The sequence below is a fragment of the Lactuca virosa genome, chromosome 8 (assembly GCF_052849685.1).
Source record: "Lactuca virosa cultivar CGN04683 chromosome 8, Lactuca_virosa_CGN04683_v6, whole genome shotgun sequence".
Lineage (NCBI taxonomy): Eukaryota > Viridiplantae > Streptophyta > Magnoliopsida > Asterales > Asteraceae > Lactuca > Lactuca virosa.
In genome coordinates this window covers 151000846-151021318 of record NC_136433.1, presented here as the reverse complement: position 1 = coordinate 151021318, position 20473 = coordinate 151000846, and the positions used below count along the sequence as shown (strand labels likewise).

The following is a 20473-nucleotide window of genomic DNA, read 5'->3' as shown; positions in this document are numbered from 1 at the left end:
TTTGAAGTATTTTTCTTTGTTTTTGGTCGTTTGGGTATCCGTCTTTGATTAGATGAAGACCCAGACAAGGAATTCGGCGATACCGATCTTGGCTCAACCAATTTCGATTTCGTTAAAGTGTCTTTTGGATTTTTGTTCAAAACTTGTTTGTCCTTTTTAAGTTTAGCAGCCCGATTTCTGTCTTTATTAATGTTCCAATCACCATCAATTGAACGAGACCTCGAGGAATTTCTCTTAAGATATTTTTCTCATGACTCATTTTGCCTACCTTGTGCATAGTATGGAACATATGCACGGTTTGGACAATTTCTTGCGATATATCTAGGAGTTCCACAATGGAAACATGTCTGTTTCTTCTGGAAGAAGCTGGTACCGCTCGTTCCTAGTTCAATTTCCTTGTCGTGTCCTTTATTGTTTCCACAAGCACACTTGCATGGCTCAGTCCGTTTGGCTGGCTTAGGTGACATGTATGTGCTACTGGCGGGTCCATTAGAATTAGATTTCTCAAACACATCATCACATTTATCAGAAACAATAGGATTATCAGTTTTCAAAGGAGCGCAATTTGAACATTCAGCAAAAACAGTTTTCAAACCAAAATTATCAGAAACTAAAGTATCAGTTTTCAAAGCAGTAGAAGCAGAAACAAAAACAATAGTTTTTAAACCATAAACATTTTTCAAAGAATTAGTTTTTAAAGCAAAATCATTATCAAAAACTCTTCCTCCAGCTTCATGCCTGTCTTGTACTAAGGATGAATCTGCATATGATGTAGAGACATTAGTATCGTTCACCCTAGAGCTATTATCTGGCACAACCACATCAGGTTTGCCATACTGAAGGTGTGCTTCTTTTGTTATTCTTCCTTAGTTAGAGGAGTAAAAGTGTAGTTATCATTGAATGAAGGGGGAACACTATCATACCCTAGGCCCTTTTTGTCATTCTACCTATGTTGTTTTTCAATCATTGTTTCAACTTTCTTACTTGACACATCAAATTTCTTAAAATTAATATCTTCATTTTCAAACTTATTCTTCAATGTGTCAAGCTCGGCAGTTAGACTGGCAATCTTTTCTTGAGCATGGTGATAGTGTTCACATTTATCGCTATATTTTGCTTGAAGTTTTCTAAAGTCCTTGGTTTTGGCCTCTAATTGTTCTTTTAAGGGTTTTTGAGCCTTTTTTTATAGTATATCTTTCATATTTAAGATCCTCAATTTCCCTAATTAATAACTCATTTTGATCGTGATAATGTTTAATTTTATCACTATAGGCTTGAGAACAGGAAGTTTCACTAACCTCTTTTGTGTCGAGTGTGGTAGAGACCATGAAGGAGAATTGCAGTTCCATCATCTCTTCTTCAGCTTCTTCCACCTTTGAATTCTCACCGAACTGTGCCAAGTTAGATGTTTCATGTCCTGTTAGATTTAGAGCCTGCATTTGATCCTCCCAGTTGAAGCTTTGTGCCACTATTGCCAAGTTAGTTGTTTCATTGTTGGCTGTAGCTCCTCTGTTGTTCCCAACAGGCACCAACGTCATATCTAGATTGTTCCTGGTGTCTGGCTTGGTGCATTCACGAGCAAAATGATCTGGCTCGTGAAAGTTGAAGCACCAGAGCTTACTCTTGTTGAACCCTACCTTCTTCTTCATGTTCATTCCCCAATTGTTCTTCCCTGTGCACTGAGTAAACTTCTTTGCCCTGAACACAGCCATAGCAATTTGCCACGTGATGTCCATCTCTTCTACGTCCTCATGATGAATTTGATCCAGTTCTCCAACCATGATTGGAGGGGCCAAATCTCCTGCCACGAGTACATTGTAACAATTCATAAACCCAACCATTAAAGCCATGTTTTCTTCAGCTTATTTTGGAATTGATGGAGGCTGAATTGTGGTTGTGGTTTTAGAGCTTGAGCTAGAAGAACTTGAGGGTGCCAGATGTTGATGAGGCACAACAGGATGAGCAGAATATGTTTGTTGAGCAGAGAAGACATTATTTGATGAGATTCCTATATTGACAGTAGAGTAGGAATTCACATGGTTGATTTCACGTTGCTATCATCCATGTCACATGCCTTGATTATGGCCATCACTTCAGCAAGGGTAATCTTTCTAAAATCTTTAGTCTTCTTGATCACGACCACATTCATGTCCCAACTACGTGGAAGAGAATTTAGTAGCTTCTTGTTAATCTCTGATCGTGGTAGATTAATTCCAGTTGTACTCATTTCAGTAGTGAGAGTAATAAACCTTTGCAGCTGAGCTTCAAGAGACTCCCCTAGGACGTGATTAAACAAATTGAACCCCTGTCGAAGCAGGTCTTGTCTAATCTGCCTCATGTCCTCATTTCCCTCATAAACCTCAATCAAGGCTTCCCATAAATCTTTTGCAGATGTGTATTCCCTAAAGCCTTGTGCAATTTCAGGAGATAGGACCATGTTAAGAGTGGCAAGAGCTCTGTGATGTTCTTCAACCTTTTCAAAGTCTTCCTCCGTGTAATTCTCTATCATTTTATCAACAACTGTCTTAGCTTCATCATTAAGAGTTGTTGTAATTATGACAGGACCTTTAAGAATGCTCCTCCATATCTTGGAATCTTTCATTTAATGTAGTTATTCATTCTGAATTTCCATTTCGAAAACCCATCAGCTGACAAAAGACGTGGAATTCTGGTAGTGGTTCCCATAATTGAATCCAGTTCTTGATGTAAGGCATTGTGTTGAGGTTTCATTTTAATTGATTAAAATTAAATGTGTCCAAAAAATCAAGGAATGTCACACCGAAAACTCAGAAAGTCAACAGATGAGGTTGACCGAAAATAGTAGATTTCGGCCGAAACCGATGACCGAGAACTCTATTGTTCCGCCGAAGACTCTTTTAACCCTAACCGAGAATAGGGGATGTGCCATCGAAAACTACCAGTTCCACCGAAAAAGACGATTTCAAACAGAATTGCGATTCTGTTGCCAAAAAAATCGAGATATTTAAGATTTGATGCCCCAAAAACCGAAGAAGATTGCCTTGAACCTCGATGAACACCAAGAACACAACAACAACAGTGAACGATTTCTAATAACAAACTTAAACAGTTTTCGATTAAAAGCTTAAAGAATTAAAACAGCCAAATTCGATCATGATGTTCTTGAACACGGTTGACACTAGATTGGCTCTGATACCAACTGTAAGTCCCAAAAGCATGAACCAACTAGTAGTCAATCGAAATCACTAAGCAAGGGCGGAATCAATGCAAAGTAATTCAAGAACAAACGCGTAATCAACCCAATGCACACGATTATATTGATGAAATCGTCTAGTACAATGGAGATCTTCACAATGGTTGGCCTTCACAATGATATGACAGAAAAGCTAAACTAGAACCGGCCATGGTTGGCCTTCGTAACCGCGTACAGTAATTGATGAGCCACTATTAAGGAAGTTGAGGAACCAATAGGAGTTAACATGGACCCGGAAATAGACAAACATTCAAAATAAAAGACCAAACAATGATCGGAATACTAACCGCATGTAGAAGGAATGTAGCCTTGGTACTAGACCAAACGATCACAAAAAGAGCAGCGGAGCGCAAAGATAGATAGATGCGGCATGTATCACCGATCAAAGGTGGCAACGATGGGCAGGGGCTGCACATAAAGTCCAGTTGCAGGCAAGGAAACCACCGACAACATGCAATGTCGAGGTCGTTGGTTGAGAAGGATCGACGACTGTGATGACCGTCGGCTGCAAAGGTTGACTACGCCAAAAAAATCGCCGATGAAAAGGCTGTGATCAGGAGGCTGTGGTGATGAGAGGGTGGTACAACCTATTTAAGTCGGTCAAGAACTCCCAAGAGAAAAGTAGAAGAAGAAGGACAATTGGGAACACTTTTCTGCATAATCTTGAAACCAAGCAATTATAAAGTATAAATAGAAAAGAAAAGTTGCATCTAACCCACTATCCATTACTCCTATTTCTATGGAAAAATCAATACGTGAAAGCTAAAATTCATGTCTCCTACTAACTGAAAAGAAAACATTATTAACATTGAAATTGACTTCGTCCAAGAATGCCACTGACGGCACATATACCCTACTACTTCTCTTGTTTCTGAATTGGGTTTGATCAATCCAATAACCGGGCGGGTGTTTGTCTTTCTCTTCTGGGCCTATCTGTATTTTGGGCTAGACTTGACTGGTGGGCTGTATCAACCTCCCCCCATTGACTGGAAAACAACCTTGCCCTCAAGGTCTTGGAGCGCTGAGTGTTTGGCATAGAAAACTGGAAAGCGGACACGCAAGTCTTGTAAGAGTTCCCAGGTTGCTTCTGTCATGTCGAGGTTTTCCCATTTTATCAATACCTCTTGGTCTCCGACCGTATTTTTTCATGTACTCAGAACGTCTTCAGGACGTAGGGTGTTGGTGTTGCAAAATTCTTCGAGCATATCATGAGAAGTCGGATGTTCACCTATACAAGGTCGTAAAAGGGAAACATGAAAGACATGGTGTATTTTCGAACCTGGAGGAAGGTCTAAACGGTAGGCAAATTCACTTATACATTCCAAAACAGGAAAAGGCCCATAAAACATTTTTGCCAATTTGTTTGATTTCCTCCCAGCCACTGTTGTCTGATGGTATTTTCGGATTTGTAGGTAAACAAGATCATCCACATTGAATCTTTTTTCCATCCGATGCTTATTTGCTTGATCGACCATCCGTTGGCGTGTGCAACCGAGGGTGTCGCATAGGAGATCAAGCAATCTTTGGTGTTCAGATAGGGATGAGTCGATGAACTGGACTGTGGAAGCACCGGTGCGATAGTCATATATAGTGGGAACAGGGCGTTCGTAGAGAGCTTCAAAAGGGGTCATTCCAATAGAAGTATGGAATGAAGTGTTATACCAAAACTTAGCTAAATACACGTATTTCGTCCAACACTGTGGTTCCTCCCCTGCAAAACATATAAGATATGATTGTAAACAACGGTTCACAACCTCAGTTTGCTCGTCTGTTTGTGGGTGGTATGAACTGGAATGAAGTAGCTTTGTCCCCAACTGGTTGAATAACTGTTTCCAAAAGTGACTTAAGAAGATGGAGTCACAGTCTGAGACAATGGTTTTAGGGATGCCATGTAACCTGTAAATTTCATGCAAGAATATTGTTGCTAACGAAGCCGCTGTAAAGTTTGTTGGTAACGTGATGAAGTGTGCGAACTTCGAGAGTCGGTCCACTACCACCCAGATTGATGTTTTTCCCTAAGATAGCGGAAGGTCTGTGATAAAATCCATTGACAAATCATCCCATATTTGAGAAGGAATGGGTAGAGGTTGGAGCATGCTGTAGGGTTTGTGTGTGGGGTTCTTGTATTGTTGTCATATGTGGCATTTCTGGATAAATTCTACCACATCTTTCTTTAGTCCCTGCCAAAAAAAAGAAGGATTTAACCTGCGAATGGTAGCGTTGATGCCAGAATCTCCGCCCACTGGGGAGCTGTGGAACTCGGTCAGTAGTGTATGGCGAACATCAGGTAAATGTGGAATGAACAACTTGTCACTTATAGATAGCAGACCGTCGCGGAAAACTGCTCCTGGTGTTGCGTCAGATCCATGTGTTTGTTGGGAGAATTGTTGACTGCTGGAATTGGTTTGGTAAAATTCTCGTAACTGATCCAACCAAGTAGCCTGAGGTGATAAAATTTCCATCAGAACGGATTCGTTCCGTCGACTCAAAGCATCCGCCACTCAGTTTTCTTTACCAGGTTTGTAATGCACTTCAAAATCGTAAGCCAATAGTTTAGTCGGACCACCGATACTGGTCCGGGGTTTGAACAACTTGAGTTAACAAGTGTTTGAGACTTCTTTGGTCGGTGTAGATACGAAATGGCCGACCCAATAAATATTGACGCTACTTTTTTACTCATGTTATTGCATACAATTCTCAGATGTATGTGGAGCTACTTTGCATTTGTGATGTCATTTTCTTGCTAAAGAATGCTATAGGTGAGTTCTTTTGGGAGAGAACGACTATTATGCCAGTGCCAAAGGCATCAGTTGTAACATCAAAATGGTTGTGAGAAATCAGGTAGTGCTAATGATGGCAGCTTGGTCATCATTGTTTTCAGCAAGTCAAAAGCAGCACTGGCATGTCGTTTCCACTCAAAACGTGGTTGTTTTAAAAGGTCGGTGAGTGAGGTGGCAATTTTGGCATAGTTGTGGACGAAACGTCGGTAATACCCGGTGAGTCCAAGGAAACCGCATAGGGATGTGAATGAATGAGGAATCGACCATCGTTGCATGGCTTCGATTTTATCGGGGTCAACATGAACGCCGGCGTTGGAGATAATATGACCCAAGAAATGCACACTAGTCACTCCGAATACACATTTTGAAAGCTTAACATGATATTTGTTGTTGTGAAGCGCATCCAGTACATATTTCAAGTGTTCTTGGTGGTGTTCCATGGAAGGACTATAGACAAGGATATCTTCAAAAAAACCAAGACAAACTTCCAAAGGACATCCCAAAATAAATCGTTCATCGTAACTTGAAAGGTGGAAGGTGCATTGGACAATGCAAATGGAATGACGAGGAATTCATAATGGTCGTCGATCGTTCGAAATGCTATTTTATGGACGTCGGTTTCGGCGACCCGTATTTGGTGATACCCGGAACGGAGGTCCAGTTTGGAGAAAACCGTAGCACCATGCAATTGATCTAGAAGTTCATCTACTATCGGAATAGGAAAACGGTCCTTAATTTTTATGGTGTTGAGTGTTCGGTAATGTAACACCCTGTTCTGAAAGTATCCGTTTATGGATTTCAGAGGCCAATGCTAGGGTCGTTTTGGTCTTTTATGGGTTTTGAGTTTTTATTCGAGAGGTTTTGGGCTGGGGTGTGTCGCTAGAAGCGTAGGGATTTTCGCCACCTTTTCGTGGATATTAAGTTCGTCGGAAACGGACTTGGAATGAAGGAGTTATGACACTTTGAAGTTATTGACGTTATTGACCCTTAATGGAAATAGATGACAAAGAAGGACCATGCATGCAAGGTGGTAAGCACGCGAGTACGTCCAGCGTAAGGCTGGGTTACGCCCAGCGTATAAGGTCATAAGGTCGCGGGTGTTTTTGGCGTACGCCCAGCGTACGTCCAGTGTCCAGAAACCCTAACTTTTAGGGTGAGCCACTATATAAAGAACATAATGGCTCAAACCCTAGCCTCCTTATCTGTTCCCCAACCTCAGAGAAACCCTAGAACGCCTCATCTCTTCATCCTTGGGTGATTTTTGACTTCAAGAAGCTCGTTTTGGTGGTGTAAGCTTGGAAGAAGAAAAGAGGAAGTTGGCAAGGAAGAACTTGGAAAGTTGGAGCTCATAGATCTGGAACAACATCATCATTTGGAATTCTTTTGAGGTATAAAGTTCATAACTTTACTTAAGAATGCTTAGATCTAGTGTAGTGTGGTTTTGGAGTCATTTTGGTCCCAAGAATGGACCTTTATGATGAAATCTCGTTTGTGAGCTTAGGGTTGCCACCCTCAGAGCTAAAAGGCTCCCATAAACAGTAAAGTCTCTATCTTGAATGTCTTAATGGGTTCATGCATGAGATCTAGCCCTCTTTATGGAAGTGGAATATCTTTTTGGGAGTTTGGGCTTGTTTGGGCCAAGTAAAGTCACCAAGTCAGCGACTTTATGGATTAAGACATGGAAAAGGACTTGGATCTGTGTTTGTAGCTTCTGGAGTAGCGTATTAAGCACTTAATGGGAAAGTGACTTAACAGGGGGAGTACGCTGAGCGTACATGCAGGTACGCCCAGCGTACACACCATTGGCTAGTACGCTTAGCGTACATAGGAGTACGCCCCGCGTACTCTCTTAGTATGGGTTTCGTGTTATTGGGCATCAGATTGGGCCATGCTTTGGACTTTGGGCTTTAATGGGCCATCAGAAGTCAAATAATATGGGCTAAGGAATATATTTCTACTACTTGTTGAATCATACACAAAGGCACGTTTTATAACATCGAGTTACCAATGCGTTTTCGTGCAATCAATGTATAACCAACTCATAGTAACAACTCATATCTCTAGGTTTGAAGAATATAATAGCACATGCAATCGATCCTGTACCCAAAGCAAATGGTACACGATTCATGATGTCTTACATAAAGACATGATTCTAGACCAGTCTTTTGCTACAATATTTTTATTTGCCATGTTTTCAAAATTTGACTATGAAGAGGGATGCCGTAATCATAATCGAATTTTGAGAACGCAATATATAGAATTTCCTTAAGTTGAACCAATCCAACATGAAATTCATATATATATTCTTGACTAAAGATGATTAAGGTCTCAATCTAAGCCTTTAGAACTGAAATGAAGTATAATTTCCTCTCCCTTAATTATAGCAAAACAACTTTTTCAACCCCTGCAACCTCACGAATTGAAACTTTTGTTTTCTATAATTAACATTGCTAACTTGCAACCTTTGTCATAATTATCATGCTCCCACTAACATGATGATTATTAGCATAACACTTATGCTCCCACTAGCTTTGACATGTACTCAGAAATCAGCTGACTTTCTTACCAAAGTTCAGATTTCTGATACTAGATTGTTTTGATAAAACTTTATCAAAATCATACACCTCTCTTAGATAGCTCACATGTGTGTCTAAACAATTTTAGAACTATGAAAAGGGATGTCGTAATCATAGTCTCAATTGTTTAGACCTTTGCCACTTCTCACAAGTCCATGTTAGTGTTCCGGTAAACCACACACGCTCCACTAACGACTTTGAGAATGCAAATATCACAATTGCTATCTAGCTAAAATCTACTTAGTGAAAGTGTTTCCTCACCATCATTTTCATGAATCGGAGAGAAACCTTATGACACTTAGATTTAATAGTGTATGTGTTCTTATCCATGTGAATTTGTCAAAACCATAATCACAAGACAAGGTTAGTGACAAATCCAAACTCATATTGATTAAACTTGTGCAATATTAAATTCTTGCCATTTGGCAGCTCAGGTGCCTGCCATTGCTTCCAAGTAGTTGTGCAACCAATTGAGAACTCTCAGAACTCCTATGCAAAGCCAACTTGAATAGGCACAAAAATTTCAACACGATAGGTTATAAACCTCAAGTCGTGTGCTAGTGAAGGACTTTAGGTTTTATTCTTGATTAAGTCTTGAAACTTTCAAGAGCTTTAAGACTCCCACTGTCCTCTTGACATATAAGACTCCCTTGTCAAATATTCAAGAGATAGTGCGGATTCTTTATCAAGACTAACACTTTACACAATTGGCCTAAGTTGGTCTCTGTTTTATCCAAAACATCACAACTTACCAATTTCAAATGTACAAGAGTAGATAACCTTTTACTCTTACATTTGACTAGTGTTAACAAACCATCTTTAAGATATGTCACTCAAGTTACAATCTTGGAGTATGACTCTAAGAATTGTTTTGGAACGAAGTATGACTCATCTTTTTGATTTAACCATTTCAACAATTCATGACTCCTCTTCTTAGTCATAAGAATGCACTAAGATGACTTTAGAGGACCAATTGTGATATGGTATCTTAATCATTAAGATGATCATAAACATGATACTAAAGTACTCTCCCATCTTTTCAGATTTGAGAAACTTTCATCTTTCTACCATACTTTGATTCTTCTTATTCGTTCTGTCTCACATTGAAACTTCTCCAATGCTACAGATTTATACTTAAACTTATAAGTATAACCATATTTACTGAACTTAAGTAAATCATGACAAATAGTCTTCTTGATCTTTTATGGTGGACTTGACCAGTGCACAAGAATGTGTACTCGATCCCTTAGTCCTTAACTTGACTCATACATCCATGTGAACAAGTCTTAATTTTCCAATGCTTGAAAGTTCTCATTCATCATACTATTCAACTTGCATGATTCCAAGTTTCTATCCAACTGAAGCCTTGGGAATGAGAATCTTTCCTTATTTGGTAAATTATGACAAACGAAAGAATCAAGTCCATTTTTTTCCAAATATTGCTATCAATGGAATCATATAAACAACCATTTTCCACAAATGCCACTTGTAAGGATATTTAAAATAAATATAAAATTAAAAACTTTTATTTTATTTCAAAACTTTACGAAAAAAACTTATCCTTATAGTGCAAAAGCATACGGAAAAACTTGTTGTTATCTATTCCTAAGCAATATATCATAACTCCTAAGTAACAACTTCAAAATTCTGATGCGATCGAAATCCACCTACGCGATCAGAATCAGCATATACTTCCTTTAAGCTTTCTCTCTATTCTTTGATTCTTAAAACATCAACATGTGACCCAGTCACATCATGTAATGAGGATCTTAGAATAGAAACTTAACAGAGTTAGATAATGGGCTCTACCTGAAGTAGAGTCAGACTTATTGACTTTAACATCCTTAGGTAAACTTGGCAGCTTTGCAATCAACGCCCCTTCCTTTGGCAAAATAAACATATGGACCCTTTGGTAATTGGACTATCTCAGACTTAGCCTTTCTATTTACCATTTGGTCAACCGGGTTGACTATGGCCAATCCCTTTCCATTGGGAAGAGAATGCTTTTTCTGGATTTCCAGTGTCACCATTGTCACTGTCCATAAAGTTTTTGGGAAGTTGATCTTCTAATCAAATTTGCTTTACTATCGTTCCAAATCATTGCTGATTCAGCAGCACCAAGCAAATAGATATGATCATTAAGGTTCATGTCATAGTCTATTTCATAGTAGTCCCAAAGGAACTCACTATGTGACTTAGAAAGTGATTGAACATCCAACTTTCTCAAGACTTTGACACCCAACTCTCCCAGCTTGTCAATATGTGACTTCATCTCTAAGATGTGATCACACATAGACCTTGCTTGCCATTAGGGCTTGAGTGACCTTGAACTTGTGGGTTAGGGAGAATAATTGGAGGAGGTGGAGGAAGTAAAGTTCCAAGAGATTTGGGAAGATCATAGATGTCTGAACTAGACATCTTTTGGGAGATATTCAAGATAGTTGATCTAAAGTCCTTAATATAACACCCAATATGAAATATTAAGGCTAGGATCCAACAACCTATTTATAACTGGAAGAGGGATGCCGTAATCCGAGTTATAAAATAGTTGAAGGTAGGTAAATGACGATTTACCAATTTCCACCATGAAAACGAAATAATGTAATTAGGTTTTTAATTGGATTTGAAACTCCAAGATCTTTTGAGATTCATTGAACTTTTCAATGGCATGTTTCAATCTCGAGTGTGCCCTTCAGGTTTTGTGACTGGGATGCCGAGGATCACAAAACAAGGTGTGAAGTAACCATGCAAATATACTTGGTACCCTTAATATTTACCCCTCAATCGATGTGCCGGTTAACCACACGAGCTCCACCGATACTATGATAAATATTAAGTTACCCTTTGCCTACTTTGTTAAATCCAGGTTAGTGTGCCGGTTAACCACACACGCTCCACTAACGGTTTAAACAAAGTGCAAAGTGTAATTTCATGGATTAGCACCTTATTCACATTTTCCTACGTAACTAAGATTGGGAATTTATAAGTGTTTAGTTACTTAGTATTTATCATTAATATTTTTAATGAAGGGAGAATTATAGTCCTTGTCCTACCCGTTCGACTAACGACCCTCCACCAGTCAAGGAAGCGGTGGGTGAGAGTGGACACCCATTAAACTGCCATTTTATAGGCAGTAACCTTATACCCTCCTTATAGACCGACTTCGTGAATGAGGCCTACTAACGGTAAGACTAACTTGCTCTTATACATATATTTATTATTAACTTATAATACTATAAAGTATAAGGGTTGAATTTTAACTTTTAAATTTCTAAGGGCTAACTTGGAATTAAAGTATTCATGGGGAAAACTTTACAAATTCCAAAACTTGAGGGCAAGTTTTGAAAATATTCAAAACTAATTAATTCCATAACTTATGTGTTTAAAGTAGTTTTAATTAAAAAAAAAACTCTTCAAGTTCCATAACTTGAGGACAAGTTATGGAAGACTTTAAACTAATAAAAGAATGTAACTTTTCTTTATTTTTGTAACTTATGGAACTAATTAAGGTTACACATTTTATCATTTAATGAAGTGACTCTTGAACCTCCATAACTTGAGGACAAGTTATGGAGTCATAAAACCATTTAATGAGGACAAGACTCTTCATTTTTGTAACCATTGCCAACTTTTTATGAGTTTTATGAAACTTAAATGTGACTTTTCATATAACTTGAGGACAAGTTACAAAAACACACTTTAGAATCAACTCTTAGATTAAAATGGATTGAAAACACATAATCAATTAACTTTTCTATTAATCTAATAAACTCATATGAACAAAGATAATTCACATCAATTTTTTTCAAGTAATTAGCATAACTTTTAAACTAATACAAAACATGAATCTATTGACAATTATCTTTGAAATTGGATTAGCATGAACATTACCACATCAAAAACAAGTTTATAAGTCCAAAAACATCTAAGGGTAATGTTCCTAGTCCATTTCTAGCCAAAACAGTCGAATATATGCTGTCAGGGGTTCCAAAATTCGATTTTTCAGCTAATTTTGCAAGTATAACAAGAAAACAAGCCTTGGCTCTGATACCACTGTTGGGTTTTGAGCATTCTAACACTCCTAAGTGTACATGCAACCCTAAATACCTTGGATATATGTTTTCTCTATTATACATACAATTATGAACATCCAAGGTATTATCCTAATCTAGCATACAAAATAATAAATATAACAAGATAGAATACTTACCTCTTTGATGTAGAATATCTTCATGAAGCTTGAGTGCCTAGTGCCCCAAGTGTGACACCTCAAATGGTTCACACAACACCAAATACACTTGGAATAACTTGAGAGAAACTTGAACACTCCTTGAAATCGTCTAGCCCTCACACTCACACATTAGTGCACGATTTCTTGAGCCATGGGATTCTTTTATATGGTGGCTATTAGGGTTACACCATGTAACTCATAACTTTACCCATTCCTTATGCTCCATGGATTTTAACCTCCATGGGTCACCCCATGGACTTAGTCCAACATAAGGAATCTTGGATCACAAGCCCACATATATAAGAATGAATGATTTACACAATCAACCCATATATTTAATTAGTCTCCTTTTGATCACTTAATTAATTCCAAATTAATTCTTGATCAATACTAATTAAATAACCTTATTAATATATTAGAACTTATAATATATTAACCAACCTTAAGTGTTATTTCTCTCATTATAGTCTATCCAAATGCATGATGCCATGCAACCCAAATGGACCATGCCGGGTCGGGTCAAGTCTTACCAATTATAGTTATGGACTTAGACATTAATCCAACAGGTCCGATGTCGGGGCAAGCCCGAGAAATGTTAGTATGCTAGTTATACTTGTTGTCTGTGTGATACTTCTATGTGCCTGGTAGGGAGGTGAGTGTGGGCGAGGTCCCGTATCTCATCACTAGCCGAGTATGGACGGGGTTTCGTATCTCATTAGTAGCAGAGCAGGGGCGAGGCCCAAGTTAGGAGGGAGGTTAGTGTGGGCGGGGGCCCGTATCTCACTATCAGCAAGAGCGTGGACGGGGTTCCATGACTCATCAGTAGCAGGATAGGGGAGAGGCCCAAGTTAGGCGAGGCCTTAGATCAGGAGTATAGTAGAGTATGTTTAGCTATTTTGTTATGTGTTATGTTATATGTTTGTATGTGTTTAGCGGGCGAGGCCCAGAGACAGGCGGGGCCTAAGAAACAGATCTGTATATCGAGCGGGGCTCGATGCCAGGCTGGGCCTGATGCCTGGCGGGGCCCGATGCCGGAGCTAGTCCGATGCCGTACAAGTCCCGATGCAGCGGGGCGGGGGCCCAGTATGTGGTTATGTATGTGGGATGTGGTAGGTTGGGGAACTCACTAAGCTTCGTGATTACGGTGTTCTGTTTTGGTTTCAGGTACTTCTGGTAGCGGAGGGAAGAGCTCGGGATGATCGCATGGCACACACCAAGAAGTTTTTAGTCTGGGATGTTTACCCTGATAAAATAAATATGTTCGAAATGATACTTGTTTTCATATAAGGATTTATGTATGACTTGATTATGGTTGATTAATGATTTTAAAACGAAATTTTTTGTCATGATTTTTGGGATGTTACAGGTAATCCACACAGAATTGCCACGTGACATCTTTTTTTCGGACCAAGAGAACGGGAGACGAATATGGGATTTGAGTTGGTTGGATTATCCCGTCGTTCAACATTTCTTTAAACAACTTGATCATGATTTTCTTTTGAAAATGTGTGTATCTATAGGGCTTCACATTTACTGAGCTCGAGTTTGGGTTGGTAGGGTTTGAGTGTTGTTGGTTGCGAACGGGTGGTAAGGTTTTTGGGGTTTCGAATAACGAGTGGTAAGAGTTGATTAAGGGTTGTAAGGCAGTGGGAATTGGTTCGATTTTGGTTGGTTGAGGTGTAACTGGTTTTGTGATGGTAGATAAGTGTATGTAGAGAGTTAATGGCCTTCTTTCTGGTGAGTATGTGTAAAGAGCTAGATGTAACAAAATTGGAAAGTGGTTCCCCTGTAATCACGATGTTTTTGTTGTTGTGGCTAAAAGAGATCTGGGGTATGGAGAAATTGGCAAGAATTTGCCCTAGAGTACTGAGCCAAGCAACACCTAAGATGACATCAGCACCTATAACTGGTAATACAAAAAACGGAATAGAGAATTTGTTGTGCTTCATGCACAATGGTATGTCGGGACAAAATCCCTCGCATGTCAAGTTACCACCATTTCCTACCATTACTGGGAATGACGGAACCTTAGTCATGGGTAGGTTGAGGAATGTTACCAGGCACGGTTGAAGAATATTGTGAGTACTCCCGGAGTCAATGAGGATTGGGACTTGGTGACCATGGATGCTTCCTGTAAGGCGTAATGCATGAGGGGAAGTTGACCCTTGTAATGCAGCTGTAGAAAGAGTGAAGAATTACGAGTTTGGAGCTGTGAAAGTGTCTTGGTCTAGTAAATTACTATTGGTGTCGGTATCGGTGACGATGTCGAACGTTGTTTCAGTTGTGTCTGTGGTTTGTGGTGGTTCGATGCAGTCCTCATTATCGGTGATGATAAGGAACTCGGGTGGGTTACATTTATGCCCAGGGTGATATTTTTCTGGACATCGAAAGCATAAGCCGGCTGCTCGCCGCTTTTGTAAGGCATCACGTGATAGTTTGGTGAAGGGTAAATTGGGTGTATTTTGTGGGGGAGCTATCAGTAAAGGTAACTGGGAAAGGGAAGGGGTGAGGTGAGGAGAGTTTGAGCTTAAATGTGATGGAGTAGACATGTAGGATGAGGAGCGGTTGGTGGTTGAAAACGTGATCGGTACCGTGTATCGTTGATCTTCTCTTCCACTAGTTTTGCTAGACCGATTGTTTCGGTTAGGGAGTGGGGTCGTAGGATCGAAAGTTCCTGTTATATGTCTTTTCTGAGCCTGGAGAGGAAACAATTGAGTAATGTGTATAGGGGTAAACCCGTTACAAAATTACTCACTTGTTCAAATTCAGTTTGATACGCCGTGACTGTGGTCGTTTGCCTGAGTTTGAATAGGGTTGATTGGTGATTTTTGCAGGAGGAGGGCCCAAAACGTGATTGGAGTGCTGTAGTAAATTCGTCCCACGTGGTTAGCTGATTGTTGTTGTAAAGATATTTGTACCATGAAAGCACATCTCCGGACAGATGGAAAGCAGTCATTGCGAGTCTTTGCGATTTGGGGATCCCTTAGAAGTTGTAATACTGATCTGTTTGAAACAACCAATCAAGTGGGTTTGATCCATTGAAGTTAGCGAGGGTGAGTTTGGGAGGTCGAATGGAGTCATATTCATGTTTGGGTGGTGGTGGTTCATTTTTTGGTGGTGGTGTGGAAGGGGATGCGTTAGTGGGTTTGAGATTGTTGAGGAGAGATTGAGTTTGTTCATATTGGGTTGCCAGTTGTTTGGTGATGAGTTCGAATTGAGCTTTGGCTGATTGTTGGCTCTCACGAATGTAGGTGTTGGTGCCGTGGTTTGACTGTAGTAATTTGGTTAGGTTTTCAGCCATGAGGGACATCGATTCTTCCATTGAAGGGGGTTCCCGGTGTGGAGGCATGATAACAATGAAATCACCAAATTGGTACGACCTATTTGAGTCGGTCGAGAACTCCCAAGAGAAAAGTAGAAGAAGAAGGACAATTTAAAACAATTTTCTGCATAATCTTGAAACCAAACAGTTACATAGTATAAATAGAAAAGAAAAGTTGCATCTAACCCACTATCCATTACTCTTATTTCTATGGAAAAATCAATACGTGAAAGCTAAGATTAATGTCTACTAGTAAGTGAAAAGAAAACATTATTAACGTTGAAATTGACTTCGTCCATGAACGCCACTGACGACACATATACCCTACTACTTCTCTTGTTTCTGAATTGGGTTTGATCAATCCTATAACCCGGCGGGTGTTCGTCTTTCTCTTCTGGGCCTATCTGTTTATTGGGCTAGACTTGACTGGTGGGCTGTATCAGAGGGCTTTCAAAAAAAACAAAAAAACAAAAGGCTTGATGCCATGTTTGATGTGTGAAAAATACTCGTTATGTTTCTGTATATTCCATTGCAATATATAGATACAATATTAACAGAGGGCCCCTACTGAAATTAAAATACATACAAATAATCCTAACATAAATCATTAAGAAGCTTTATGGTCATGTTTTTTTTTTTTTTTTTTTTTTGGAGAAATGAGGTTATGTTGGATCAAATGGAAAAAAGAAAATTTGTTGTCTAAAGATGAAAGAGAATCATGTAATTGAACACTTGAAGTCTTTATTCTTTCAAGTATTATTTAATCTATAAATGGTGTTGGAGATTTCTTATCGAACCTAATGTTTTGTGAGTCTTTGTTATAAAAGTAATTAACGTCTTTAAAGAGGTTTTGGGTTCAAACCCAAATAGAATAGAAACCAAAGGAGTATGGTGTGACATTAATTGGTTTATTGATTCCCTTGGGGAAAGGTATCGATTTGGACTCCTTTGTTAAGAAAAGATGAGTCATGGTACTATAGAATTTGGGATGACGTGTGGTTTACTTATCGTAAAATTTTCATCAATTATATGCTTATTTTGTCCCTATCAATGGGGGATTGCTTCGCTAGAAAGAATTTTTTTTAATATAGCTCGATTGAAAGAAGAGGAGATTGCCACGAGTAAGTCAATATGGGGCTGATGGCAGGTGGCAGTTCTTCCATCATTCCATGAATCTCAATCAATATATGGACACTTTTTCTTCATCTTCCATACTCTATGTAGGGGGAGGGACCTCAGCTTACGGATGGGGAGGCGACAAGTGGTCGAAAGTGACATATTCTAATCTTTGTACTTCAAAATGTTTGAAAAAAAAAAACATGTTTTGTAGACACTCGAAGTTATCTTGTATTACAGCTTAATAACACAAGAGTCGAATTTTTGTTTTGGCCAATTTGGTATCTTTCGTGTTCCTAAATTGGTAAAGTCAAACCAAAAAAATATTTGTTGTTTGATAAGATGGTCTTCTAAAGTTTTATTTGGGCTAATAGTAGATGTCATAAAACTAATAAAACTAATGTCAGTTGGGTTGCTTGGTTACAGGATCATAGGTGTCGTAATACTAGTGTCAGTTGGATTACCTGGTTACAGTATCCTGTCTATTTCTTCCATGTAATTGTTTGTTTGGTCTAGCTTTTTGCTAGTTCTCTATAAATTTTGCCGTTCTAAAAAAAGGTGGATTTGATCTACTACTTGATGTAGGAAGGAATAATCTATATGCATTTTCTGATAGAACTCACTGTACCATAGAAAAAACATTGTAATTTTCTAGTTAAGATAAAACAAATAATGAAAATACTTCAATGAAGAGGTAACAAAGAATCTAGTGCCAGATAATGTTGTTTATTGTATCTGGTTTTTATTATTCCAAACATTTTAATTAGTCCATGTTGTAGTCCACGAAGAAAGATGATAAAACACCTTATTTGGTAGGAAAATACACATATCTATCAATATTTATATCTATATTTATAATAAACTATAAAAGATATTTTTTACGGGCTTTTGAACACTTTAATTTGACAAAAATACATGGCTTTATCCTAAGTTCATTTTTATATTCATCAATGTCTAAACTTTATAATGTCTTACTTATTTTTATGAGGTTTTCAGGTTACTATAAAATAAAATTCGTAAGAAAATCCTTAAGATTACAATATCTTTTACGTTTTTTTACCCTAATTATATTTTTTTCATATTATATTTATTCATATAAAAAAACCTGTATTTATATATGAAAAATATTTAAAAAAAAAACATTATATTTACGTTCCTTTTATATGTTAATTTATATATACGATATTTTTTTTTTGCCTATTTATATGGTTTGAAAAGTAAAATTAAATTTTTAGAAGTAAAATACATATTTAGAGTGTAGATATATATTATTTTTAGAAGTATAAATACAAGTTTTTATATTTTTAAAAATATTAATACGTTTTAAGAAATATAAATACATATTTTTGTGTATTTAGAAATATATCAATCAAAAATGTGTTTATATACAAAAAAAAAATATGTATACTTCTATAAACATAAAATTATGTATTTATAAGTATAGTTCATATTAATATATCTAGAAAATGCAAAAATACGTATTTATATTTACAAAAACATATTTTTTACGCTTTAGACCGTATACATAGGCAAAAAAAACATCGTACATAAAAAATAGCATTTAAAAAGAATGTAAATACATTGTTTATTTAAATATTTTTTTCGTGTATAAATATGTTTTTTCTATATAAATACGTATAATATGAAAAAAATGTACTTAGAGTAAAAACGTAAAAAAAAAAAAAAAAAAACTATAATCTTAAAGGTTTTCTTACGAATTTTATTTTATGATAAACTGAAAATCTGCTATCACAAATAAAAAGAATAAAAGTACAAAAAAAAAAAAAAAAAAAACTTGTAAAGATCACACATTATTACATTAATAAACTTAAAAATAATCTAAAGGTAAACCAAGGTTCTAAACTGCGTGAGACGTGGCGTGACGGCAATATCAAGCCTTAAGCTTTACGGACCATGACGTTTTTCACAGCGTAATGTAAGGCGACGATTTTGTATGAATTTATAATTATATTACCACATAAATGTAGATTTATATAAAATATAAAAAGTTTTTAGAAATGTTATATCAACAAGTAATAGCAAAAAGTTAACAAAAAACACAATACTTGTATGCCCGATTAGAAAATAATAACAAAGAGCAAAAAAAAATTGTATCAAATAAAAAAAATCGTGCAATATCACGCATTGTCACGCATCACACCTAACAGCAACACCATAAGTTTTTCGTAACGACGAATCACGTCATGGTACGCCTTGTTGCGCGCCATAACGCGCCTTTTAGAACATTAGGTAAAATCGAAGTTTTAGTTTTATTGTTATTATTTTTTATTTTATTTTACAAACCTATGAATTTTTTGTGTCAAAAGTCCCTTATTTACCACACTCATTTATAAATCTCATTACTTCTCAAATTCTTTATAATAGTATTTATAATTAGTTAATGGGTTATTGACATAGAAAACAATAATGTTTTCCATTTGGTTTTAAAAGTTCCTTCAACTAATTTCGTACCTCTAACCCCATTAAAGTGACAAATTACTTGTCATATATACAATGCGAGCCGGTCACCCGGTAATTATATGTGACGTGGCCTTTAGACTTCCGATTTCTTCAATTAAATGACATGTCATCAATGACACGTCAACTTTGCCTTCGTATAATTGTTCAAAAAAGGGCTTGACTTGAGTCGTTTATCAAAATCGTGTTGAAGTGCTCAAGATTCTAGGACTTTTCTCTCCCAGTTCAGTAAGTTTTCTCTCATCTATGGTTACTTTGTAGTTGACTTTTCGGTATTCAGTTGAAAGTTCATGGCGAACTCAAACCCTATTTTCTTGAACGTGCATTTGCACTATAACAGTGTTTTTACAAGCCACCCACATAGATATATTGAAGGTGATACGTTCATGTTTACTGATCATGATTTCTCTGGAATGGATTTACATGGGTGTTGTGAATTTCTAGAAAGTTTTCTCGGAGAACCTTTTGAGAAACTTTATTACTCAGCACGTGATCAAACTATGGCAAATGGTCTTAGGGTAATAGCCAACGAAATGGATTATGATTTCTTTTATCGATGTTGCTTATCAAGAACCACAAAGTCCATTAGACCTGTATTTAGATCATATTGGGGAAGGATTTGAGGACTGGTTCGATGAAGAAAGTGATGAAAGTGGTTCAGTGATCGAGGGGGATGACAAAGAACCTTCACAATGAATCCCTGATCCCGAACCAGCCTATATGTTTGATGTTGGTTTG

The 20473-nt window shown here is 37.5% G+C and overlaps 1 protein-coding gene and 1 pseudogene across 1 annotated transcript; both read right to left on the bottom strand.

Annotated features, from left to right (window-relative positions):
• Positions 1 to 4377: 4377 nt before the first annotated feature.
• LOC145130955 (uncharacterized) lies at positions 4378 to 4863 on the bottom strand. Its single transcript, XM_079065700.1, has one exon. It carries the CDS (start codon positions 4861 to 4863, stop codon positions 4378 to 4380), a length of 486 nt encoding a protein of 161 aa, XP_078921826.1.
• A 1187-nt stretch (positions 4864 to 6050) lies between these two features.
• LOC145130954 (putative mitochondrial protein AtMg00860 pseudogene) lies at positions 6051 to 6452 on the bottom strand (annotated as a pseudogene).
• Between the last annotated feature and the right edge of the window lie 14021 nt (positions 6453 to 20473).

Bases quoted from the DNA above. Each gene is read 5' to 3' on its own strand.
- LOC145130955 (XM_079065700.1), bottom strand. From the start codon at position 4,863: ATGACCCCTTTTGAAGCTCTCTACGAACGCCCTGTTCCCACTATATAT.